Below are 27025 nucleotides of genomic sequence, written 5' to 3'. Positions count from 1 at the left end.
CTCGTCTAGCAAGGCCCATGGTCCTGTGTGTCGATAGACGAATAATTATAATTAGTGATTATAATTTGATTCTTTCACGATCTTGATTTATTATGTATTCTCTTCTTTTAGCTGCCTTTATTTTGTAATCTTTATTTTGAAATAAAATTAAAATTTCATGCTAAAGAAAGAAGCTGGTTTTGATCTCCAGAGTTTGCCCTGTTGCACTTTTCCTCTGCCAGGTGGGTCAGAGGACAGCCCCTTGGAACACATACCAGAGCCTTTACCCCAAGTCTAGGGGCCCTGTTCTTCCCACAGTGCTGCTGCAGTCACTGGTAGGAGCCCGAGGGGCAGGGTGGAAGCCAAAGCGAAGCCATCGCAAAAACCTCCATCAAGAGAGCAGTGTTTCCCTATTCTCTGCCTTGGGGCTGTTGTGACTGCTCTGACCCACTGCAACCGTGCTTTGCGGAGGCCTGCCATTCTTGGCTGGGGGCTGTTCAGATTGCTCTCGCCTCCCAAGTCCGAGAAGGAGCAGGGTGGCAAGCCTGCATGTTCCACTCCTGGTGGGAGGAGTAGGTCACCACAGGGACTCTGCCTAGTGCACATTGCAAAGATGTTGCAGATCAGACCCTGTCTCAGTAGAACACCCTTCCCCAACCTGATGCCTTCTTGATGTCTTGGCCTGCAACTCCCGGCATTCCCCAGCCAGCCATGTTAGCAGAGGGATGATGGGAGTTGTAGGCCAACACAGCTAGAGGACACCAGGGGGGCTGTCTACACACGGAGAAAGCCCCACAGGGTCTGCGGATGTGCGCCCCGTTGGTTAGACGACACAGACGCAGGTTCACAGCCACTGCAGGGCTTCCCCACAATGCTGTGTTTTGAATAGTCAGGGATTTATCCCAGCTTTTTTCAAAGGGAGTGACAGCAATAAGGCAGTTCTGCCAGTGATTGGTCACCTTCCACCAAGAAGAAGCAGGGGCGGCTGTGGGACCCAGATAGCCACCCTGAAACCCCACACTCCCTCCTCGGCTTCTAGATTACCCAACACCGCCCCGGGAGAGGGGAAGTGCTGCCAACCTGGCACCATGAAGACAGCCCCCTGGTCAGAGAAGGCTGCTTCAGGGCTATTCTTGCTTCTTGGACTATGAATACCTCGCCTTCCTCTGTGGTGTCATAGCTCCTGTTCCTTTTAAAGGTGTGTTGGAGAGGGAATTTCAGCTGGGGAAGGTGTTCTCGCCCCTACGCAACAAGCTGCAGTACCTAAATCCCCTCTACTGGGGAGCCCTGTCCTCCTTTGCATCTCTCCCCCCAAGTGGGGGCCAGATGCAATGGAATGGAATGGAGGTTTGAACACTCCCCACTTTCTAGATAGTGGTGAGTTAAAAACGTCTAACACCAAACTGAATACTTCTTGCACCAACAATATTATGATTGGATTTTCAATTTGTTTATGGGGGACAATAAGACTTTCATCTATTATTATTTCTTTTCAGTGTCTCTGACAAAGTGACTCGCGAAAACAGGATTTATAAACCGGTTGCCTGTTTAAAAGGTCCATAAACAATGAAGAGACTAATTTGTGACTTTACACTGTAAATTCCTACTGTAACTACATTATATTGTATTGTTCATTAGGTTTTGAAATATCGAAGAGACCTATCCGTGTCTCAATACTATTGATTATTCTTACAATTGTACAACATTGCAATTGTTTATAACTTTTATGTTATCTGCTAAAGATTGTTTTTGTTACAATAATGCTGCATTTTTGTTCTTATTATAAAACCTTTGGTTTGTTACAACTGTTCACCCCGGTTTTTACTTTAATATTTATACTATAGTAGTTGTGTGCCTTGTGCACTATTTTGTCTGCATCCTCCTTTGCATCTGGCCACCTCCTAAGTGGTGCACTGATAGATCCCAAACTTGGCAGAGCTGACAGTTGCCTCAGCACGTTCCCCGGGGCCAGCCCCGAACTTCTACTTTCCGTCCCTGGAACTGGACATTCATGGGCCCCTTGGATGTTCAGCTTGTTCCTCCTCTTAGATTCCCCATTGGCTAAGCCCAAGGCACGGTATCACAGGTGTGCTACTTACAAATATGCTCAGGAGGATCAGGTTCCATGGGAAGTACCTCCTGTGAATTAAGCAAAAGGGAGCCAAGTAAGCTTTGTTACCCAAAGAGTCTAATCATGCTGAGAGGGAGATTGCATAACACCAACTTGCATAATCAGGTAATTAAAGAGCAGAGCAGCAGTTAGAGCAGCCGGGGAAGGGGCACGTCAAATGCAGCCAGGTAACTACAGTTCACAAGAAGCTCCGGTATTGGGGCACATTCACTTTTGTCACTGACTCAACTTGAATTAGGGGTTCGACCACTGTAGGGCTTGTGAACCGCGGCTCAGGGAACAGGATTGACCAGGGGCATGTCTAGACAAAGTGATATCACGGGGATCGCCCCGGGATTATCCCTGTGAGTCCACACAATGCACAGGGGATCCCAGGGGCAGGGAGGGATGATCCTTCCCTTACCCTGGGATAGCCAGGATGGCTTTAATCCCGGCTTTTCCTGTGGTCTCAGGATCAACCCGAGACCGCGGACATGTCGGCAGCCACCCTGGTTTCTTTCCGGCTCCTCGCAAGTAACTGCAAGTAACTCTTCAAGTGCTCCGTGCCCATCGGGGGTGGGGAGTGGGGTCGGGGCTTTTTTTTTTTTTTTAACTTACAGCTCCTGTTTTTTTTTTAAAAAAAAATGGCTGGTGCAATGTCCTCTGTCCTCCCGGGATGTCACGTGCTGCATGAAGACTGAGGGGCATGATTTCGCGATTATCAGATCGCAAGATCATCCCCCTCCACCCCCCTGGTCTAGCCATGCCCCAGGTGAAGCATTTTCCTGGCATGGGGATGAAGGTCAGCACCTGACAATTGCTGTGGATAGAGGTGCTCCCAAAGGCACAGGTTGGACGCAGGCTGAAAAGCTGGCAAGCCTAACCTGAATGGAATCTTACTTAGGGATATCAAGAAATTGAAAGGCATCAGCCGCTTTCAAGCAAGGGATCCAGTGACAAAAAGGGGTCCTTGCTCTGTCGTTGTCTCCTCCCTCCCTCCCTCCCTCTCTGTTTGAAGCCAACATATGACTGCAAGAGCGCATTTTCCTCCCTGTGGCTTGCCAGATGCCACAGCAAAGCGCTGAAATAAGAGAAGGCATTCTCCCTGTCCCAACACAAGACAAGAATTTGGGCTCACGATGCTCACTAAGCAGCCCACAAAGACCGATTAGGCTAGCCTTCTCCATGGTAGTGCCTTCCAGATTTTTGGACTTCAACTCCCATCAGCCCGAATTAGCATAGCTAATGGTCAGGAATCTTGGGAGTTGTAGTCCAAAACATCGGGGTGGGGACACCGGGTTAGAGTAGATGAGATTAAGACATTATCTGAATGGAAAATGCCACTGACTGAGGCTGCCCATGTGTTCTCGTTCTCTCTCTCTCTCTTATATTTTGAGAATTCCTCCTGTTTGTTTCCTAGGACGGTGCAAAAACCTACCCATTTAGAATTTTCTAAAAGGCATGCAAATTAAGTGATGATGTCCTCGGTTTTTGAAGAGCTAATGGGGTAAGGATGTTTCTTCACTGGACATAGATGCTTGCTTAACTGTGCCCTGAAGATGGGTGGTTATTAACCACTGGACATACTCATCCGTTGGGGCAGGGTTTCAAGAGAAATAATGCAGCCCTTTTGGATATGGCCAGCGAAAGAGACAGATGGCCAAATTTTGTGGCTGGTAAGCTGAATTTTGTGGGTGTGTGGAGTGGGGGAGATCTAAAGGCTTTTATCTGCATTTGGAAAACTGATGCTGCTTTGAAGACTAGCACTCACGGACTGGGTTATTGCCGAATGTACCCTTGGTTTGCTGGTACATTTGTAAATAAACAGGTATTACCGAAACTTTGGCCTGCTTCAGACAACATGCTAAACCATACTGCTTAACCACAAAATGGTTAAGGGAATGCATTTGTGGTTAAGCAGCATGGTTTAGTGTGTTGTCTGAAACAGGCAATCATCATGCTCCCGTACTCTCTTCTCGAAAGGTTACAAGCCTTGAATACGCCTAGGTGGCCCCTGGACCATTTAGGGACATGGGGAATTCAAGAAACTTAATGCTTTTCATGTCATTGGATCACTTCAATAGAAAACAGTCACAGAATAAATAAATCGAGTGATAGCTAGGATGTGTGAGTTAGCAAAACTCAAGCTGGTCAGAGTTCTCCAAATTCCTCCTTCCATCTCGGTACGTATTCGATTGCAAAATATGTTTATTTCTTTTTGCATGAAAATGCATATGCATTTTCCCAATTGTCGGCATCAGTGGTGCACATCTTTGAAATGTACACATTCTTTGACCATTGATTAAAGCATCTTTGTGTGCATTTTTCAAAAGTGTGTATTTTTCATGCCTGTGTTTCAAATGTATGCATGCTGTCGAACACATTTTGTGGTGGTGGTGGGAAGAGTCTGTTCATCACATTGCAAGCTCAGAAATGTATAGACTTCAATGACAGATTCTTCAATCCAGGAAGTGTGAACTGGGTAAATCCTGATCAAAAATAAACTGAGATGAATTTCTCATACATCCTTACTGATAGCTAGTTGGCCAGCTTGTGCTGATGGGAGAATATCCATGCTTCCAAAGTAGCACAGACCTCTTCTCCAAAGAGCAAAGATAAGCAGATTCCTTATTTAGCGAATGCACTGAAAGTAGCTTTTTACCTCGGTCCAGAGCAGCAGGCGAGGATCAAGTAGGTAATAAAGAAAACCGCACTGTGAGAGGAAAACAGAGAGAGAGAGAGAGAAAGTGAAGCAAGGAAAAAAAGCTGCCCGTTGCTACTGTGACTAGGAGGACCACTTGACAAACACTCCTTCTTTCACAGAACATCGTGTGTGAACAATTCCTTAGAAAAAGCGCCATAAAATATTAAGTATGATTATGATCGATTTGTTAAAAAGCCAATGCTTGGCTTCCCATCCAGCTTTAACCTACAGTCACCAAGAAACAGAACCCAGGATGGAGCTAAGTAGACGAAGGAGAGAGGCTATTAAATAGGATTCTCAATGTCTGGAGTCACCAGAGTCAGGAAGCGGATTAGTCCCTAGGGTCATTCTTATACTTTTACCCATATAAGTAAATAAATGGTCGCCCATGAATCTTTTGGGATGGGAGAAGTAAGATCTTGGCTCTCGGCAACAAAGGAACATAAGCAGCTGCCTTATACTGATTCAGACCATTTCTCCATCTAGCCCAGTATTATCTTCTCTGGCCTTCTCCCAAGCTGGTGCCCTCCAGATATGTTAGACTACAACTCCCATAATTCTTAACTGGTATGGCACCATGGTAGATGGGAATTATGGGTAGCCCAACACATCTGGAGGGCCCAAGCTTGGGGAAGGTTAGTCTTCTCCTGTCCCCTGTTACTTCATCCTCCTAATACAAGATGCCAGGAGTTGGGCCTGGGATTTCCTGCATGCGAAGCACAGGCTGTACCATAGAGCTACAGTCCCTCCCCTGAGAGTGTTCCAGCAGGAGGGGGTTCACTGTGTTTCTCTATCCAGCGGTGCTTGAGTTATACAAGCTCCCGAACACTGCCTCTCATAATGACGGGCCTTTTCCTCACCACACCTAAAAAAGGATATCATAGAGCTGGACAAAGTGCAGAAAAGGGCAACTAAAATGATTAAGGGGCTGGAGCATCTCCCCTATGAGGGAAGATTACAACAGCTGGGATTGTTTAGCTTGGGGGGGGGGGAAGAAGGCTAAGGGGAGACCTGATAGAGGTGTACAAAATTATGCATGGTGTGGAGAATGTGGGTAGGGAGACATTTTTCTCCCTCTCCCATAATACTAGAACCCAGGGTCATCCCATGAAGCTGATTGGTGAGAGATTCAGGACAAATAAAGGAAGGACTTCTTCACACAGCACCTAGCTAAACTATGGAATTCACTATCCCAAGATGTAGTGATGACCACCAATTTGGATGGCTTTAAAAGGGGGTTGGATAAATTCTTGGAGGAGAAGGCTATCAGTGGCTACTAGTTCTGATAGCTAGGTGCTACCTCCAGTATCTGAGGCAGTAAGCCTATATGCACCAGTTGTTGGGAAACATAGGTGGGAGGGTGCTGTTGCACCATGTCCTGCTTTGTTGGCCCCTGGCCAACAGCTGGTTGGCCACTGTGTGAACAGAGTGCTAGACTAGATGGACCCATGGTCTGATCCAGCAGGGCTCTTCTTATGTTCTTAGGTATGCTGTGTTCTCTGCAATCAGAGTGATTATTGATTGATTGATGGCATTTTTATAACGCCCAATAGCCAAAGCTCCCTGGGCAGTTCACAAAAATTAAAACCATTCAGAATAAAACAAACAGTATAAAAACATGATATAAAATACAATATAAAAGCACAACCAGGATAAAATCAGCCTATGCGGCAGGATCTTGCTATTTACTGTTTTACTCTGTACAGCACCATGTACACTGATGGTGCTATATAAATAAATAATAATAATAATAACAGTGCAGAAATACGAATTTAAAATACGAATTTAAAACAGCAAAGTTCAAATTAAATGTATAGACTGTTAAAAGGCTGAGAGAATAAAAAGGTCTTCACTTGCCATCTGAAAGAATATAGTGAAGATGCCAGGCAAACCTGAGAGGCATATGGCTGGAAAGATAACCTTTGCTCAATCCATGCAAGGGGGGAGGGGGGGACTCATGATGGGCCACTTGCCGTGTCAGCACCCATAAGTAGTGCATGGAACCCTTGGAGGATAGTCATCCATCAGCCAATGTGCTGAACAACCTAATACCAACCGAAGTAGGACTTTCCTCACTTCCAGGTCAGGATGGAAGCAGATGTGTCATGAACGTCGACCTAGATCAAACCCCATGGGCAGTGGCCCCCTTGAATGTAAATCTATTAAAGAACCAGAACATCGAGAAGAAAAGAAAAAGGGCCCAGTAGAGATGTTGGCTTAATGGGAAAGCACCCAGGGCAAAGCCTGATAGCACAGACTTCCCAAACTTGATCCCATCCAGATGTGTTGGACTACAACACTCATTACCCCCAGCTGGCTGGTAATGATGATGGAAGATGCAGTCAGACACATCTGGTGGGTAACAGACTGGGGGGAGGCTGCACTAGGCTCACTTTCATCGCCACGTACAGCCCAAGAGTTTCCCGTTCCATGAGGAACCCCAGCCTCCATCTTGGAAAGCCAAAGCCTAGGACATGTTTTCCCTGGATGCAAATTCTAGCGCTCACTGGTATAACAAATGAAGGGGAAAGACGATCCACACGACCAACCATTTAAACACACTGGAGAATTATTCGTGACTCCGGGCATTTGATTCAACCAGGGACCTGGGAGGTCAGTCCCCTGAGAGGCTAAAGCAAGTATTTTTCCACTATGTAAAGGGTTGCAGAGTGTAACCCTAAACTGCTCACTGCATGGTCAACTTCTGCCTGGTGGGGAGACAGATTGCTAACAAGCCGACAGGGTCCAGTTACTTTTGCGACAGTGAAGATGCAACATGCGGTCAGGCTGGAACAGGGGAGTCCAAGCAACCATGGACAAATCATTTGGAGGGGGGGGAGATGCAAAAGAGGACAGGGATCTCGCAGCACCTAAAATAGCAGTGTAGAAAAGGGGATTTCAGCAGTTCAAGGTGCCCTGTCTAGAGCTGTGTGCAAGAGGCCTTTCGAAATTCCCCACTCCATTTGTGGGTAGAGAAATTGGGAGGCGATGACAATTTCTCTGAATTTCTCCAGGGGGAGGAGAAATTCTCCAACAATTTCTCACAGGTAGGCATCACCATTGGCAAGGGGTGTAAAACAGTTACTTCCTTTTTTTCCTAAAGGTGGTTTTTTTTGGGGGGGGGTGTTGCACATCCACTGCAGGTGGCAACAGCATCAACTGTATTGGCAGCCTGGCCCCCATTTTGCATCCTCCCCAATGCCCCCTATACCTAGCATCACTCCAGGACATTGAAGGGAGGGCATGCAGCTACCACAAAAAAATAATGGTCAAGAAAATGTGGAGATATTCTGGCTCAGCTCTAGCAGTTATTTGTCAGGGTTCAACACCTTCTCTGGGGGGTTTCCAAATGTGACATTTCTGAAGGGTGATTATGGGTACATCTTGTCTCTAATGCAGGTGCTGGCAACACTGCTCCTTCCCAGAAAGCCCTGAAGAAGGGGTGAGGTGGGGGGGGCAGTGTTGCATCCAGCTCCAGGAAAAGAGTGGTGTTAACACTGTTCCAAAAGCCTTCCTCCAATTTCCTAGAAGTTTTCTTCCCCCATGAAAGAGGCTTCCTTTTTTCTGCCTCATTCTCAGGGCATTTTACAATTTATTTTGAAAGTGTGTTGGTGGAGCTTTTGCCCTTAACTAATCACTGTGAGCTGACTGAGGCTACTGTGTGTGTTTTCCTTTCAATTACACTTCTCACCATTGCTCTACAGAATGCCAAGCTGCCTGCACTTCCTCATCTGAAAAGGCCCTATGAGAGGCATAAATTTGTGATATGTTCTTCTAGGCTTTAAGCTGAAGTTTGGGAAGCCAAGGAGACTGCAGGCTGCCAGAGAGATGATTGTACAGTTAAAGACAGGACACTCACACACACACTCCTCAGCCATCTCATAACTAAAGAACGCACAAGAACCCTGAACCAAACCCATGAGAATTTCTCCGAAATTTCTTCTCCTTTGAATTTCTTTTCGAAAACAATTTCTTTTCTTTCAAATTGAATGAGGCTTAATCTACACCAAGCAGGATATTGCACTATGAAAGCAGTATGAAATAATAATAATAATAATAATAATAATAATAATAATAATAATAATAATAATAATAAATTTATTTTTTTACCCGCCTCTCCATTTTGATCGCGGTGGGGAACAACAGTAAATGGTAAAATACATAAAACTGAATTAAAACATAATATACATTGCTATAAACATCCTAAAAACATCCTAAAAACATTTTAAAATGTTTAGAATATAAAAGGCAGGAGCCACACTACTGCTTTATAGTGGTATTGAAGTGCACTGACAACTGCTGGGGCCCATTGACACATATCATATACTGCTTTCATACCGCTATATCCTGCTTGGAGTGGCACCTGCCTTTTATATACCGCTTTCATAGTGCAGTATCCTGCTTGGTGCAGATTAGGCCTGAGAATGGTTGAAATATTCAAGGGAGAAATTTTGGGCACAGCAGTACCCTGTCCCCTTGTGCATCCATCCACCCAACTTGACATTGTTGTGTTTCATGCCACCCCACAATCCTGGTTCTAGATAACCTCCTGTTTCATTCTTCTTTTCTTCTTTTTTTGTAAGCTGCAAAAGTACCTGGAAAATACTGGAATATTACAGGGTCTTGAAAACTGGAGATGAACTGAATTAGTGCTCATTGTCACTAGCTTTTCTCATCTGTGTAGACAAGCTTCATGTGCCAAATTTCCCTCTACAACATAACTATTCAAGGCAAAGGAACCCCCGTCCTCTATTGCAGTGGTAAGCAATGTGGTGGCCTCCAGATCTTTTGGACTACAATTCCCATTATGCCTGACCATTGGCCATGCTGGCTGGGGCTTATGGGCACTATAGTCCAAAAAACCTGGAAGGCATTGCCTACCTGCATCCTATCTAGTGACCCTAGGCATGAATTCATTGCTGGCATCAGCTTCATCCTTTTGTATGTACTTCCACCATCAACACAGGCATCTAGGAGCTAGCTGACACGTGCATGTTTAGTCCTTGATTTTCCTCCGCTTGGTTTCATTTTGAGGACAGGCTGCTGACTGTGTGAACTGAGGGTTATCTCTAGAGTGTGGCAAAGTCAGGTATCAGGCATTTCCTAGGGCCCAAGACTGACGGTTTTGCCCCCAACAGTACCCGCCACCCCAACAGTATCGCTATTCTCATTTCGCACAGAGCATCCAAGGTTGGAAGCCTTGTTTTGCAGGCACCACTTCTTCCAGGTTTAAAGGACCAACAGTGGGTGCTTTGCCCAAGAGAATCCAGAATTTCTGGTTCAGCATGAAGGCAGCGATTCTACTGAAAACCACACATTTCAGGGGATGTCCTATGGTACAAGTAGAACCTGCACCAAAAACTGCAGCGTGGAATGCTCTTGTTTCATGCGCCTGCCAGCCAGCTATACACTCTTCCAGGATACACCATTCCATGTTCCCTTTCTTCCCCCCAGTTTTCTGCTCCCCTTCCCAGAGACCACCAAGCATGCCTGTCTGCTGAATTCGTCTCTCCAAAAAGCCAACAACAACCTTGCAGATATCACAGGACATGCTGCATCACCAAATACTTAAATACGGAAGGAAAGTTGGCATTCCCTACAGTCATTCAGCTCCAGCAGCTGGCTAACATGCAACACCAAGGCAGATTTCATGGTCTTAGCTGTGTGACCCAGATAATCTGGTCCCACTAGCATTGACACCTTTACTTGTTCTGGCCTTCCTGCTGCTCACACTTCTTTTCCCCAAAGGTAACTATTAAAGAGGACAGGGGTTAAGATGTCTGGCCATCTCCTCCTCCCCTTCCCTTCCTTGTTCCTTCGGCCTCCGTGCACTGAGAGAGCCTTGGGGCTTCCCCCTTGGCCCTTGCTCAAAGTATGTATAAGAGAAAAGATGAGGAGGCTTAATGAAATTAGCCAGCCATGCCTCCAGACCCCTCCCTGTTTTAGCCAAGCCATGCTCTTTCCCATAGCTTCCCAAGGTCTAAACTACACGCTACCTTAAATACATAGTGTGCGGTTGATCTTCACTCTTATTTACTTCCATGTAACTGTGATGGTCCAATCTGGATCAGGGCCACTGTGTATGGGTGGTTGAGTGGGCTTAACCTTACCACCCAGCTATTTCCCCCCCCCTTTACTTTCACCCGTACACACACATGCGCACACATACACACCCTGCTCATGGGGGCTATAAAGAGAAGAAAATGTCATTACTGCCAATTAGATTTCCCCCTGGATATATGTGTGTGTGTGAGCAAATTCAAAGAAAAAAGTGGTTGGGTGGGAAAGATGAAAAGCCCCCAGCATGCATGCTCTGGTCCCAATCTGGATTGGGGCCCCATGCATTTACACAGAAATAAAACAGCAAGGGTCAGCTGCACACTTTGTGTTTACATAGCAGGTAGTTTAGCCCTAAAAGCTGTAGCTAGGGAAAGCATCACAAAAGCTAATGAGGGGCCAGGCCCTGTTTGGCTCCTGTGGCGTCACCAGCCTCTGTGCCGTCTATTATTAAACCTCTCCTTCGCTGCCACCACCCTATTCTTTATCTTCTAAGAGACTGGGAGACTAATAAACCTTTTGTTTGTGAGTATGTGTATTGTCCACCTGAAGTAACGCACATGTCTGAGCAGAAGTGGTGGTTAAACAAAATAAGAATAAAGTTTATTCATATAGAAAGAAGTTTTTAAAAGACACTTTAAGGTTATTCTACTTTATCCGCATACATCTACCTCCCTTAACCTCCCAGGGAATACTAACCACCTCCAAATCCTATAACCCCAGTTTCCTAATATTGTCCTGAAACAAGGTTCTACTAAACCCCACTCACTCCACCCTCACTAACCCCCTAACCCTGACTAACTCCTAACTCTGACTGACTTCTCACTCTGACTAACTCTAGCTAACTGCCCAATTGCCCTCTCACTCCCCCTCCTCTCTCTCCATTCAACTCAACCAACCAATCAGACTGCACCATTCACACTGCTCACCATTCTAACTCCCTCCTCCCACTTATTTAGCATTTCCTGAAAATAAAAGAATTGGCCACAGCAAATCCAAACCTGAACCAAACACTTAAATACATACAAATAAACAATAACATAAATGATCATTTCGTCCCAGTTCCCTTCGTATACTTCAAGCATTGAACACGGGTAGAATGGGACAACAACCTGAGAACGCAAAACAATACTGAGCTGGAAAGCAGACTTCCTTTCTTAGTCAGACACACAGCCCCAGAGAGACTCAGGTGGTAGGGGGAACCCTTGAACAGAGGGTTGCGTGGGGTGTGGGTGTGCTAAATCATAGCCCTCCTGGGGCCTTCTAGAACAGTAGTAGAAGGTAGGAGTGTTACCCCATTCCCCCTCCCACCTCCTCTGTGTAATTTGAGCACACTCATTGGCTCTGCGTGCCTTCTAGGGGACTGCAATTCCCTCCACCCTCTCATTGGCATTCTTGCAGGGCCAACCAAGACACTAGTTGAAGTCCAGTGTCAGGTGGGTCCCAGGCCTCAGCTAGACCTACCAGTCTAGCGCGAAGGAGGAGTGAGGATCTCACAGTATTTTTATCATGACATCTCCCCCTCTGTTTACACGTGTCGCGTGATGACCTCAGAGGGAGAGGATGTTGCGGCCGCCATTTTGTTGTTGTTGTTAAAGAAGAAGAGCGCACGAACGATCATGCGCAAAAGGTCAGTGTTTTTTATTTTAAATTAATTTCCCTGCTTCCCCCCACCCCACCCGGAAAAATATGCTTTTGTGGTCGTGGGAAATCCTGTAACATCTGCAACGTCAAAAAAAATTATGACTGAGATAAAGATGACTTCTGAAATAAAGTCAGTACTTACTAGGAAGCCCAGTACCAGGCTGGATTTGCTTGGACATATCCTTTGATTGGTTCACTGCAGTAAAGAAAGAGAAAGTGGATGTGAGTAATTTGAAGAGGGCAGAATAGAGAAGGCCAAGCACTTGATCCATGATCTTGGTTTCTCGAGAAGCACACCCAGACATGTGTCCACACCCAAACACTGTATCTTTCCCTTTATTTATTTATTTATTTATTTATTTATTTAATTTATATACTGTCCCATAGCCACAGCTCTCTGGGCGGTTTACAAAAGTTAAAAACAGTCAACATTAAAAAGTATACAAAATTTTAAACCATCAAAAATATAAAACAACAGTATAAAATAACAGTATAAAACAACAACAGTTCTGGGGTCCATTAAGAAAAAAAAACTTAGCATATGTTGTTAAATGCTGTTAAATGCCTGGGAGAAGAGAAAAGTTTTGACCTGGCACCAAAAAGATAACAATGTTGGCGCCAGGTGAGCCTCATCAGGGAGATCATTCCATAATTGGGGGGGGGGGCACCAGTGAAAAGGCCCTCTCCCTTGTTGCCATCCTCCGAGATTCCCTTGGACTAGGAACTCAGAGGAGGACCTTAAATGTTGAGTGTAGTGTATGGGTAGGTTCATGTCGGGAGAGGTGTTCCGTTAGGTATTGTGGTCCCAAGCCGTGTAGGGATTTATAGGTTAAAACCAACACCTTGAATTGGACTAGCAAACGTATAGGCAGCCAATGCAAGCGGGCCAGAGTAGGTTTTATATGTTTGAACCTTCTGGTTCCAGTTATCAACCTGGCTGCTGCATTTTGCACAAGCTGCAGCTTCCGAACCTTTACTCCTACTCCTACTCTGCTTTCCATCCACTCTCTGTGTCCACAACTTCCTGTTCTATGTTGCTACTCATGGCTGCCCCTGCCCCTTTCTCCGCTGTGGCATCCCGGTTGTGGAACGAGCTCCCCAGAGAGGTCCACCTGGTGCCTACACTGTACTGCTTTCGTCGCCAGCTGAAGACCTTTTTATTCACTCAGTATTTTAACACTTAATTTTAACTTAAATTTAAATTTTACTGTTTTAACTCTGTATTTTAATCTTATATCAATTTTGCTGTGTGGTTTTATCCTGGTTGCGCTTTTTATACTGTATTTCATAATTGTGTTTTTAACCTGTTGGGTGTTTTATTGTGGTTTTAATTTTTGTGAACCTCCCAGAGAGCTTCGGCTATTGGGCGGTATAAAAATGTAATAAATACATAAATAAAGTCTGGCTGGAGGGATGAATTAAATCTAGGCCTGCTCAGAATAGTCTTCACATCTTATGTAACAGGCTAATCAGGCAGCTGCTGTGTTAGCATTGGGTGATTGGTCACACCCTAGCACCTATGCAAATGAATGGCCTCCCTGCTTTGTCCCTGTGTTGTGAGGGATCCTGACGCCTTGATCTTCTGAGCCACTGTCTGTGCAGCTCCTTCATACATCTAGATGCAGATATGGTGAATGAACAATCCATGTCCTTACAGAGAAAAACTTTGCAAACGCAAAGCACCGCTTTCGGTAGTATATCTTAGCCTCCCCATGTTTGGAGAAGAGGAAGCAAAGATACTCGATTTCCACACGCTCTTAAAAATAAGTGGAGCATCCATCACAATCAGCCTGATGCCATCGATTTCCTCATTTGATTCTACTCCGGGGAAATGGCGTTTGGCTGCCGAGGCACTTGATTAAATGGCCCTAAAGGTCTCGAGGGGTGCTAATTTATTATTGATGCTAAATGCAATTTGATCCAGCTAACCTGTTGCTTCCACTATCGCTGCTATTTCAGCTGCAGGCCCTGTTTGTCAGGTTGTGAATACTCTGTACAGCACCATGTACATTGATGGTGCTATATAAATAAATAATAATAATAATAATAATAAAAGTGCATGCAAATGTGATGCAGAATCCTAACGCCCTATTCAAAATCAGAGGTTGGATCCATATTTATGCTGGATCATAAATTCGATCCTGATGGGTGGAGATCCCCCAAAATTGGGTGGAGGGACCTCACATGGACTGTGCACTTCCTCTCACAGAAGGTCCCTTCCTATCACAAAAGGCAGGTCCTGGATCTGAGGCCAGGTTGGTAGAGACAAGACAAAGTGACAACATACAGATAGCGATAAAATAACCAAGCACTGATCTAGTGTGCACCTCTAAGAATGCTTTCAGAAACAGGTCAAAGGATGTAAAAAAAAGAAAAAGGAAATGCTATTTGGAGCTACATTAATAGAAGTATAGTTCCAAATCATGCAAGGTCTTGATTCCCTTCTATTCAGCACTGGTTAGGCTTCATGTTAAGTATTGTGCACAGTTCTGGGCACCGCCCTTCAAGAAGGATGCAGACAACCTGGAAAGGGTTCCGAGGAGGGCAAGGAGGATGACCAGGGGTCTGGAAACAAAGCCCTATGGGCAGGGACTGAGACAGAACCCAAAGCAAAAGACATCTTGCTAGGCTACAGACTTACCAGAAGGTGAAGAGACCCACAATGCTGACTGTAACAAGCAGCTGAAGCACAAGGATGCTGTAAACCTAAAATCAGGAAAACAATATATGTCAGTGTGACTGATGCTCAAACTCAGAGTTTAGGAAATGCTCCCCTCGTAGGACCTGAGCCACTGAGAATCAAGCCATGTTCATCCATTCTGTTTCCGGAAGGGGGCTCATATTTGTGAGGGATCATCACTCTCATTGGAGCTTCCCCCAACATACAAACACATGCATATAGGCCAGGCCCCCGTCGTCCATGCAATCAACTTCAGTGTAATGTTGAATGCATGCGTAGAGTTGTAGACATGAAGGGCTCCTCCATGCGATGGGTGATCCTGGGACCATCAGGGCAGAGGCCATGGTTGTGGTGGGTATAGGTGTGCAGGATGTGACTGGTGGGTGAAGGGAACATGTGAACAAGGGGAAAAGAATATGTATTATATTTTATTTAGTGTTGTTCCCCACCTCTATCCAGAGGGAGAGGCGGGTAATAAATATTATTATTGTTGTTGTTGTTGTTGTTGTTGTTGTGCAGGGAAAGGCCAAGAAACCTTGAATAACAATTGCCAACGTGGTGGCATGTGATCACTGTGATCACAGTGATCAACCAAAATCACTGTGGCATGTGACACCCCCCATCACTCTCAAGAAGGAGCAGGCAACCTGGCGCCCTCCAGATGTTTTGGACTACAGCTCCCATAAGCTCCTGTCAGCATAGCCAATGACCAAGGATTATGGGAGTTGTAATCCAAAACATCTGGAAGGCACCAGGCGGCCTACCTCTGCCCTGAAGTGTGATGGAAGGTTGGGAGGGAATGAGGGCATATTGTGGAGTAGGAGAGAGAGAGAGAGAGAGATGATTTTTATTTTTCAACACATCATATTGCTTTCTTATCAAGAAAACGCACACAGCAGCATAAGGGGAAAGCAAGGGATAGTACCAGTCTCCGTATCAAGTGTGCATTTGACGAGTGGAAAATAATGTGATTTCAGAGTGGGGCAGATGCAGCAAGGCTGAAAGTCTGCTCTAGGATATATTCGACAACAAATCCCCCAAATTAGTGTATTTTAAGAATAGTGATGATCTTTCCTCACTTTTTTATACTTCATATTAACCCCAGTAATGCTATCAACATTGCCTGGTTTCAGTAGCCAGGATACCCAAGGCACACGTACACCTTCTCCAACCAAAGCACACAGCGCTTTGGCACGCATGAGGAGAAGAGTCCCACCTATCGCACACCACAACAGGCTTCTCTGTTTCAGACATTACCTTCCTGATGAACACCCTGCGTACATTGCGGTCATCCCAGCTGAACGTTGTGAGCGTCTCAGTATCTCCTGAATATCCGCTGCCATAGTTAGGGCTGGTACCTGAAAAGGATGGGGAAACAAGGCACCTCAAGGTTTGTCCTGTGGCTCTCCCTGTAAGCGACATCTCAAAGAAAAAGAGTAAAGCTGTGTGCATTCCAGGTTTTAAAATCACCTCACGCAAAAGCAGAAATTGGTGTTCGTTGCCGAAATTTGCAGCCAGAGAATCCCAACTATTATTTTATGTGGAGATGGGCAAGATACCTGAAGTTCATATCAGTTTAACACAAATATTACCTGCAATTTTCACCCTCCTGCCTCAGATTGGAAGATCTCAGGTAATCCCTCCAAGTCAGTCTGGAAGCATGTGGTTGCTGACTGGCTTTGCTCCGGTGCTGTACCCAGTCAGCAAGTGTGTGCTTCCACAGTGTTGGCTGAGCCTCCTCCTGCCTCCTCCACTGCCTCCTGTAAATTTCCAGAAAGTTTTCTCCTTGCTCTGAAATTGCCCCCACAGTGATAGCCAGCTGTTGCTACTAGCAAGCTATTTCACTGGCCACTGCCGACCAAATAACATATGTTTTTTCCAGATTTTTTTTTGGGGGGGGGCAGTGGGCACATTTGGAATTTTGATAGTGTCCAAAAAAAATGGGTGCTCTCACAAAATGGCTGCAATATGTATGTGTGTGTGGAGAGAGAGGGAGGCCTTGCTCATTCATAACATGGCTGCCATGGTGGGCATGGCTGGTCGCAGACACTCATTTCCCAGAAGGCAAACTAGTGAGAATAAAAGAAATGTAACTTGCTCAAGAATGTAAGTGCAAGACAGAATCTAAGCTACAGAATGCAAAAGCACTCATTTAACCCAAACTAACGATGAAGCTGAAGGGCAACACTTCTCTTTGAAGTATGACAACTTCTGTGCTTTAAAAAAATATAGTTTAAAAAAATCAGAAATAAAATAAAAACCAGAAAAGATAAGGAGCATGTCGACCACTGAGGGGTCTCAATGGGCACACTGAGTATAAATGCACCATGTTGGAGTCCACTATGCTCTGAACCAGTGGAGGCTGGTGGCTCTGGTTTCAGTGGGACTGTAAATCCATTCCGGGTTTCAGTCCGAACCAGCCAGACGTCTAAAGGAGCTATCCAAGTGCTGAACCTATTTTGGGGTAAGGCCCCACTGAAAGAACTAAAAACAAACTAAACATTAAAAAGCGGGTTGGGCTGTAAAGAGCTGGATACATATCAAGGAATTAAGTATAGATGCCTTAATAGAGGAGGATTGACCAAAAAAACTATCTGGGCATTTGTACATTCACTCTGTGGAGTTTGCTTTGCATGAGAAAGGAATCAATTTTTACCCCAAAAAAAGTTTCATTATTTTAGTTTAGATAACAATTTTATCTTTGTAGATACCTTGTGCATGGTAAATACTTGCCATACATAGTTATACCAACCTGAAAGTGAAGGCTAAACATAATGGCTGAACTCTAGGTAAGCACCATATGTAGTGTGCAAAAAAGGAGACACAGATATGGCCTGCTTCACACATAAAGATAACCCATGGTGTGGTTTGTTGAAATTTTGCTTGGCCCTGTCTCCCAACCTATCTCTGCAAACTAACCATGGTATATTAACCACCTATAAACCATGACAGAAATCACTGTTTATTGTTGACTCACAAACTTGGTTTGTTTCAACCATGGCTTGTTGTGATCTCTGAACCCAGAATTGTGGCTAATCCCTGGCTTGTTTGTGCTACTGAAGCAAACATCGAGCAACAGCAGCCTGAAAACAAAACTGCACTGAGGTTTAGCAAAATGGGCAGGAGAGAAACAAGACAAAAATGGAGGGGTGGGGAACTGCAATTTGTTCGCTTGTCTGCCAAACAATTCATGGCTAACGCAACAAACCTTGGTTAACATGAACCATAGCTTAGTGTTGTGTACAAATGCAGCCAGTTCCTACCACTTGACAGCTCACAGGTAAAAGTGTGAGAACGTGTCAGCCAATTCTGCTGAAAAAACACTGAGTTTGAAGTGAAACGAAAATAAAAATATGTCTGTGGGGCTTGATCATGTGCAAGTCACCTCTTGGTGCCACCTGCAATCATTATGAAATGAATATGGAGATGTGAATGAACTCTTTGATGCAGCCGTACCCAACAGTAACAGTTGCAATAGTCAAATTTCCGAGGCTTCCACCTACATGCCCATTGAAGCATAATAACCTGAAGTAGAAGGAGGAACCATTCTCTCTTCTTAGTAGCACAGAACCTTCCTGGTGTGTTAACCCTAGGCCACAATACCACTGTTTCCTCCATTTTATGGGTGCTGCCAGATAGAGGGTTCCTGGTGCCACCAGTCAAAAGGCATTGGGTAGCTATTCTGCCTACACCACCACCCCACACACACACACACTGCTTAATGGGTTTTCTATGGCAAGAGCAAAGACAAAGGAGGCAGTGGAAGGATAACAAATGGAAGACAACAATATCTGGAGCCCCATAAAGTCCTGAGAATGAGGCAGCGCAATTGCATAACAAAAGTGTCATCTGGAAGCACCCTGGCTCAAAGATTCCAATAGGCCTTTCTGCTCCAGATCTATAGTTGCACACATTCCCATTCCCATGAATACAAACACAATGCTCTACCACATAAAGAGGAGCAGAGATGAAACAGGAGCTTTCCCCACTCCCTCTCTCATTAATACTAGACATTTTTTCTGTCTTCTAGTATTATGAATGAGAAGTTCTCATAATACTAGAACCCAAGGTCATCCCATTAAGCGGATTGGCGGGAGATTCGGGACAGATAAAAGGATGGACTTCTTCACACAGTGCACAGTTGAACTATGAAATTCGCTACCCAAGATGTAGCAATGGCCACCAATTTGGACGGCTTCAAAGAGGGTTTGGACAAATCCATGGAGGAGAAGGTGTTCAGTGGCAATGAGTCCTGATGGCTATATGCTACCTCCAGTACCAGAAGCAGCATGCCTATTTACACCAATTGCTGCTGAACATGGGCAGGAGGGTGCTGTGGTACTCCCAGGCATCTGCTTGGCCACTAGGTGCACAGCATGCAGAACTAGATGGACCCTTGGTCTGATTCAGCATGGCTCTTCTTACGTTCTTTGTTAGAACATGGCCATGATAAGCTGGGCACGAAAACTATAAGGGAAAGTGGGGAACAGAAAGAGTTCATCACAAGTGAATGGGGTAGGGGGAGAAAGAACAAACTTTTGATAGCTTTTGAGGCTGAAGAGCATGGAAAGTCCCCATCTCTTAGATAGGTGGTTTGGAAAAGATGTCACAGGTGACAGCATCAAGAGGTCAAAGATATAATGAAAAAGAAAAATGTCAAAGACGAACCCAGCATGACTTTGAAAACTGCATGTTCCAGTTCTGGTGAAACAGATCAACCAGTGAACAGCAACGGAGGATCAAATGGCCACAGGGCCTGGGGAGCCCAGGCAGACATTGTACTCTCGGGATCATGTGAATGTCCCATGAAGGAACAATCCCATGATTCCTTAGTTCTGAATAACAAGTAAAATTTAAAGAGTTGCACTCCTACTTCACGGCAGGGTTATGTCGCCAGGTTTGTGGCTTTAGTTCCAAAGAGAAAATTCAATGAACTTCACCACCCCATCACCACTGTTCACCTTCAGAACGTAATGCGATGTGATGTTATACAGAATTTTGTTTTTCAATTTCCATCTTACACAAGCCTTTTCAGCTCAGCATAAGAGCCTTGCTGAATCAGACCAATGGTCCATCTAGTCAGGATCCTGTTCCCCACGGTGACCAATGAGATGCCTCTGGGAAGACCACAAGTAGTACTTGAAGCCAATGGCCCTCCCCACATTACCCCCAGCAATTGGCATTCAGCAGGGTTGACTTGAAATGCTTAGCACAACTCTGCTGCCCTTCTTAGACGGGGTGAAGTTGGAGGAGGTGGCATTCCAGCAAACTGGGAAAAGGGGAACCCAAGAGAGGACAAAGGGAAGGATCCAAAGGTGTCCTTATGCTAGTGCTATTGACGTTGTGCTAGTGTAAACCAATGCATGCTCAATATCAATATCACTTCCTAACACAATGGGATATTTGGCCATGTGGCGACAAAAGAGCTGCACCTTTCCTTTAAAGGTGCATCGGGAGTGCACAGCTGGTTTTCAAGAAAAGTCACTCCCAGGAGATTTCCAGGGCCACAGTATGCCTTGAAATAAAATAAATCAAGGTGTGTGCTGTGCCATCAAATTTCCCGTTGTACTAGCAAACCCTATTGTTGTTCTGCAAGCATTGGTTCATGCTAATGCAATGTTAACAGCACATGGTTGGATCCTTCCAAAAGCCACTGGCAAACTTACCATCAATGGCAATGGCACTCCTTGGCGGGAGCCGTTCCCCCCACCACCACACACACACTGCTCTAGGGAATCCTGGGGAAGGGGGAATGGCAGCCACCAGCCATTGAGACGCTAGGAAGGGCCGTTGCCGCAGCTGCCAGAAACCTGTTTTCGCCTACGGGAGAAATGCCATTTTCGGCCTTTGTTGTTGTTTTCTGCGACAAAATTTGGGTAAATTCTGAGAAGTTTTTTAAAAAATGCTCTGCAAATTGGTGGAATCCGGGAAAAGCGGGTCCGCTGCAGAATCCACAAGTCTGATTCGGAGAGATCTGAGCGCATTTGGTTCTGTTGCAGATGTCTCTGAAATCTAGCCACAACTCAGTGGTAGAGCACCTGCTTTGCATGCAGAAGGTCCCAGGTTCAATCCTCGGCATGTCCAGGTAGGGCTGGAAAAAATCCTGTCTGAAACCCTGGACAGCCACTGCTGCCGGTCAGTGTCAACAATACTGGACTAGACGGACTGAGGGGCTGACTCAGGGCCTTGCTAGACCTACATGATAATCCGGAGGAGAGGAGGGGAGATCTCGCGTTAACGCGAGATCTCACCCTTATTCAGACGGGAGCCGCAACGAGCTCTGCAGGAGAGCTGTTGCGGCCGCCATTTTTTTTATTTTCAAAGAGGCAGCAGGAGCCAGGAAAGGTAAGTAGTTTTTTTTTAAGTCTCCTTCTCTCCCCCCCGACCCTGTTCTCCTTCTCCCGCCCACCCCCCGCCCACGATGTCCGATCCCCCGCCCGATGTCCCCCGTCCCCGTTCTCCTTCTCCCGCCCACCCCCCACCCACGATGTCCAATTCCCCGCCTGATGTCTCCCACCCGCAATTCCCCCCAATGTCCCCGGCCTCCGTTTCCCACCACCCGATGTCCCCAGCCTCCATTTCCTGCCCCCCATGTCCCCGGCCTCTGTTTCCCGCCCCCCCCCCCATGTCCCTGGCCTGTGATGGCCTCCACTGCCGAGTCCCCGGCCTGTAATGCCTGGCCGGGGATATGGCAGCGCCGGGCATCACAGGCCGGGGACTTGGCGGCAGAAGCCAACACAGGTTGGGGACATTGGGGTGGGTGGGAAACGGAGGTTGGGGACATGGGGGTTGGCAGGAAAAGGAGGCTGGGGATTCGGTGGCAGCAGGAGCGCTGCAGCCCATCCACCGCTTTTCCCGGCTACTCACGCGTAAGTGCAGTAAAAAGCGGCAGACCGGTCCACACGTGCATGGTCCCGGCCTCAGCCCAACCTGAGGCTGGGACCGCAGGAAGAACCGCGCTACAAGTGGTTCTGGTTAGCGCGGTTCCATGGCGGCTCGAGCCCTGGCTAAGGCCGGGATCCCCTGTGCATCATTTGGACGCACAGGGGCGAGCACGGGCCTCGCACTGCGCTAACCCCTGGTCTAGCAAGGCCCTCAGTATGAAGGAGCTTCCTATGATCCTAAGAAGTACATCCTTATGCCTATCCTGACCCCCCTCCCCAAATTATCTTCTAGTCTTCTCTTCTAGAAAAAATTATCTCTGTCCACTTCCTTTATCCCATGCATAAATGTATCAGCCTCTATCATCTGCCCCCTTTCTAATCTCCCCCCACCCCTAAACGAAAAATCCACAAAAGTTTTAGTCTTTCTTTGCAGGGGAGGTTCTCAGGCTTCTTGACCTCATGCTTTAGGGTGGGGGGGTGCTCTGCAGTTCTCCTTTTTAAGGTGGAACAACCAGTATGGTACACAGTATTCCAAAAGCAGATGCACCATAATTTATATAAAAGCATAATGATCTTTGCTGTTTTATTTTCAACCCCTTTCCTAATAACGCCTAGCACGCAATTTGCCCTTTTCACTGCTGCCACATATCGAGCGGATGTTCTCATTAACCTATCCCCTCTATGCCCCCAGAATCACTTTTGCCCATTCCCTTTGTTTTTAATACGTAATCATTGGTGATATTGCAGTGATAGCAGGTGGAACACTGAGAAGGGCCCCACAGGAACAGGCAGGCAACTATGTGAGCCAAAGAGCCAGAGATGCTTTGTTTTACCGCCACGTGCCTCCTCTCCTCCTCTGCCAATCCCAATAACCGACATTTTGCTAGTAGTAATATAAAATGGAATGTGGACGCCTGTATTCTTGCTAGACATGTCATGGAATATTTCAAGATTGCAATTAGGGCTGTGATTACATGTTTATCTTTCAGCCATGGGCCGGAGGCTTTCCCTATTTCAGAACATTAAGCGTTCTTGTGAGCACATGAGATGCATCACCCAGGGAATATTTCTCCCTTAGTCCTACTGCACAAGGCATCCCTTGGCCTCGTTTAATTGTCTTAGATTAACCTGTCTTGACATCACTTATTACGCCAATGCTATCTCCCCCAGAGACACACCTCTTGTCTCAGACATAACAGCCGGCATCTTTTAAAGAGTGGGGATCTTGCCTGAAGTAACAACCGAGTATTGAAAACATTGAGTCCAACATGTTCTTTGGTTTAAAATTAGGGTGGCCACTCACATTGCGGAAAAAAGAGGAAACTCATCACACACACACATATACACGACAAAACAGGGCATTACTTTGCATAACATTTCCATGCCTTTTCGTATGAACAGATGTAAATTTAGGAATAATTGCTATCATTTAAATGAAAAGATTATACTTCTTCTTATAGTGAAGAAGACAGTGACCAGGTTTGCTGTGTGCCTGCTCAGTCTGCTGTCCAGGTACCAAGTAGTGAAGGGCAACTTCAAGGCCCCTCCCTGCTCTCCTTTCTTAAGGTTCTTCCTCTTTAAACTAGGTTTGGACTGGGCAGCCCTTCAAATACAGGATCTCTTCAAATATTTCCAGGGTACTATACTGGTTAAAGTGTTGGACATGTCAGGAGATCTTAGTTCTAGTCCCACTCAGCCATGGAAGCTCCCTGAGTGACTTTGGGCCAGTCACAAACCTAACCTACACGTGGAGGCTTTCTGGGAGTGGAGATGGATGATTCCGGGTTTTTGAGTTTCTGGGATCTTCCCTCAAGGGCCACACACCAGTGAGTTTTCCCAGAAGTAAAGGAGAAACATTCCAGGGCGCCATGTTGTTTTTTTACAAAGTGGAGACATTTGTGCAACAGCATGGGCGCAATGCTGCGCAAAGGTTAGGGTGACCATATTTTAGAAACCAAAAAGGAGGACAACATGGCCGCCCCAAGGGGGCGTGCCCACCAACATGCCCAGCCCCCGAAGGGGCGTGCCCACCCAAACATGTCCTTGGTCAAATGTCTGATTTCACAGCACACAATTAAGACAAACCTGTTTTACATAACATCTTAATGTTAAAATCACTGAAATAAAGAAAAAGTGAGACATTCAACGTATAAGAACAGATGCCCATTATCACAATGCTAGACAAGGATCTTTCCCTCCTTTTATTCAAATATCTCCTGAATTGACACTGCCTCAGGGTGCAGAGAACAGAAATCCCAATCAGGGACCCAAAGAAAACTGCCCAAAGAAATGACAGAAACAAGTCCCATTGATTTCAATAAATACTCCCAGATAAATGAATATAGGACAGCAGCCTCTTCACATCTGTTCACCTGACTCTAGCAAGTGCAAGCCTCTCCTGTCAAGGATAACTATGCACTCACAGAACCTGGCCTTGTGGATCATGCAACCAGCAGGTGCTCTCCAGAAAGATGCTTTCAGAAAGTAGGAGATCCAGATGTTAGCCCTCACACACTCAAACAAGTCAAGCCAAGCTACACTATGTTGGGACAGAGCAATTCTGGGACAAGACAAAACTTTGCAACCAACCAGACATAACAGTCATAAACAAAAAAAGAAAAACACATACCTCATTGACATAGCAATAGTTAATGACAAAAAATGTTGCCGAAAAGAAAGAGGAAAATATACGCCACTGGCTATGGAAGTTAAAGAACTATGGCAACAGGGAAAAGTTACAATTATTCCACTAGTCATATCAGTCACCAGCATCACATCATCATTATTATTTTTACAGAAAACCTTCAGAAATTAGGTCTACCAAAATACATTGACACATCCAGAAAGCAGCCAAATTTAAAACATGTTCAATAGTCAGGAAATTTCTGAATCAGTAAAAGACAGCATGACTTGGCAAAGCCCATCAGGTTCACCTAGAAAAAACAGCACGAACAAGCAAAGAGATAACAGCAACAACAATAGCAACCCTCACATTGAAAGAGGTTGGGCACCCTGGAGCACGTAAATTATAGAACCTTGCAGCTTGCTGCTCATTGTTACATAGCCCAACTAAGATATATACTTAACCACTAAGTAGCAGCAGGTTGAAAGCAAAGATGATCAAGGATTAAGTGTCTTAAGGGAGCTGTAGATAAGGAGCTCAACAGCCCATTAATTTTAAACCACCTTTTCCACCTTGTGGGAAGACTCTGGGGATGCTTTACCAACGGCACTGTAGCTCTGGAAGAACAAAGGAATCATAGAATAGTAGAGTTGGAAGGGGCCTATAAGGCCATCAAGTCCAGCCCCTTGTAACTGGTTCCATTGTCCAGGAAGAACCATACAGAACCCCCTCCCATTATCACCCCTTCCTAGAAGAGTAGAAATCTAGCAACATAATAAACTTCTCCTTATTGTTTACCAGACAGATCCTATTCTGGCTCCCTGAACCATAGTAAAAGGCCAAGAGCCCTGGTTTAAAAATCCCCCACTCTTTTCTCTAACCACTGAACTCCAGAAGTTTAGGGCTTGATGAATCCCACCTCACTCCCCAGTTTGGGGGGCACTTGAAATTACTACCACCACCACTCCCACAAAAAGGATTCAAAAGTTGGATTTCGGTAATTTTCAGTCCAGACCTATCAAAGCAAAGGATGTGAACAACATTAATTAATGTGAACAACACTTAATTTTAACTTAAATTTAAATTTTACTGTTCTAACTCTGTATTTTAATCTTATATCAATTTCGCTGCATGGTTTTATCCTGGTTGTTCTTTTTATACTGTATTTTGTAATTGTGCTTTTAACATGTTGGTTGTTTTATTATGGTTTTAATTTTTGTGAACCACCCAGAGAGCTTCGGCTATTGGGCGGTATAAAAATGTAATAAATAAATAAATAAACAAACAAACAAACATTAATACTGACGCTGTTCAGACGACACGCTAAGCCACGGTTGTTAAGCACTTTCAGCTAAACATTATGACTTAAATTGTCATGTGAATCATGACTTAGCATGTTGGGTTAACCATTCCTAACCATGGTGGCTACATAACCACAGTGCAAACATGCTCACTAATCATTCGCTGCAAAATGGTTAGTGGCCTAACCATGGTTTAGTGCGTTGTCTCAACAGGCCCTTTCTATAATAGCAATAATATTCCCAGGAGGAATTCGTCTCTTATGCACTTCACCTTCCCAAACAATTTTGTTTGCATGTGATATATAGAGAGAGATAGAGATAGAGATAGAGAGATAGAGAGATGGGATGAACTCTGACAGGCTGTCCACTGGTGTTCACAGAAAGGGTATGGCTTAAAGGCCCCCCTTCCTGTGACTCGGATTGCACAGGGGAAGCAATTCATAAGAGGTCTGTGCTTTGGGGATCAGGGTCTACGCTAAGGACCAGATAGTAGGTCGCAAGACCTGCAGTTGTTTATTTATTTATTACATTTCTATGCCACCCAATAGGCAAAGCTGTCTGGGTGGTTCACAAAAATTAAAACCACAAAGTACAGCATGATTATTATTATTTAAAAAAAAAGGCTTAAAAGTGCAAGCAGAGTAAAAGTCTAGCAGCAATGCAGAGATTTCATAGAATCATAGAATAGTAGAGTTGGAAGGGGGCTATAAGGCCATCGAGTCCGACCCCCTGCTCAATGCAGGATTCCACCCTAAAGCATACCTGACAGATGGTTGTCCAGCTGCCTCTTGAATGCCTCTAGTGTGGGAGAGCCCACAACCTCCCTAGGTAACTGGTTCCATTGTCATACTGCTCTAACAGTCAGGAAGTTTTTCCTCATGTCCAGATGGAATCTGGCTTCCTGTAACTTGAGCCCATTATTCTATGTCCTGCACTCTGGGAGGATCGAGAAGGGATCCTGGCCCTCCTCTGCGTGACAAAGGCAGGTTTAAAGCAGCAGAGCTAAAAACTGGAATGCTAAAATGCTAAAAATGCATTATTAA

At 45.4% G+C, this 27025-nt stretch overlaps 1 protein-coding gene across 1 annotated transcript in view; it reads right to left on the bottom strand.

Moving 5' to 3' along the window:
* The window catches only part of FAIM2 (Fas apoptotic inhibitory molecule 2), a 59327-nt gene that overhangs the window by 22472 nt on the left and 9830 nt on the right, over positions 1–27025 (bottom strand). The window contains exons 3-7 of the mRNA XM_063123131.1: positions 16432–16532; positions 15136–15200; positions 12637–12690; positions 4752–4802; positions 2079–2118 (exon numbers count right to left, since the gene is read on the bottom strand). Coding sequence (XP_062979201.1) covers positions 2079–2118; positions 4752–4802; positions 12637–12690; positions 15136–15200; positions 16432–16532 — 311 coding nt within the window. The remainder of the gene's footprint in view (positions 1–2078; positions 2119–4751; positions 4803–12636; positions 12691–15135; positions 15201–16431; positions 16533–27025) is intronic.

This window comes from Elgaria multicarinata, chromosome 3, assembly GCF_023053635.1.
Source record: "Elgaria multicarinata webbii isolate HBS135686 ecotype San Diego chromosome 3, rElgMul1.1.pri, whole genome shotgun sequence".
NCBI lineage: Eukaryota > Metazoa > Chordata > Lepidosauria > Squamata > Anguidae > Elgaria > Elgaria multicarinata.
The sequence above is the reverse complement of the archived record's forward strand: the minus strand, read 5'-3'. Positions and strand labels throughout refer to the sequence as shown.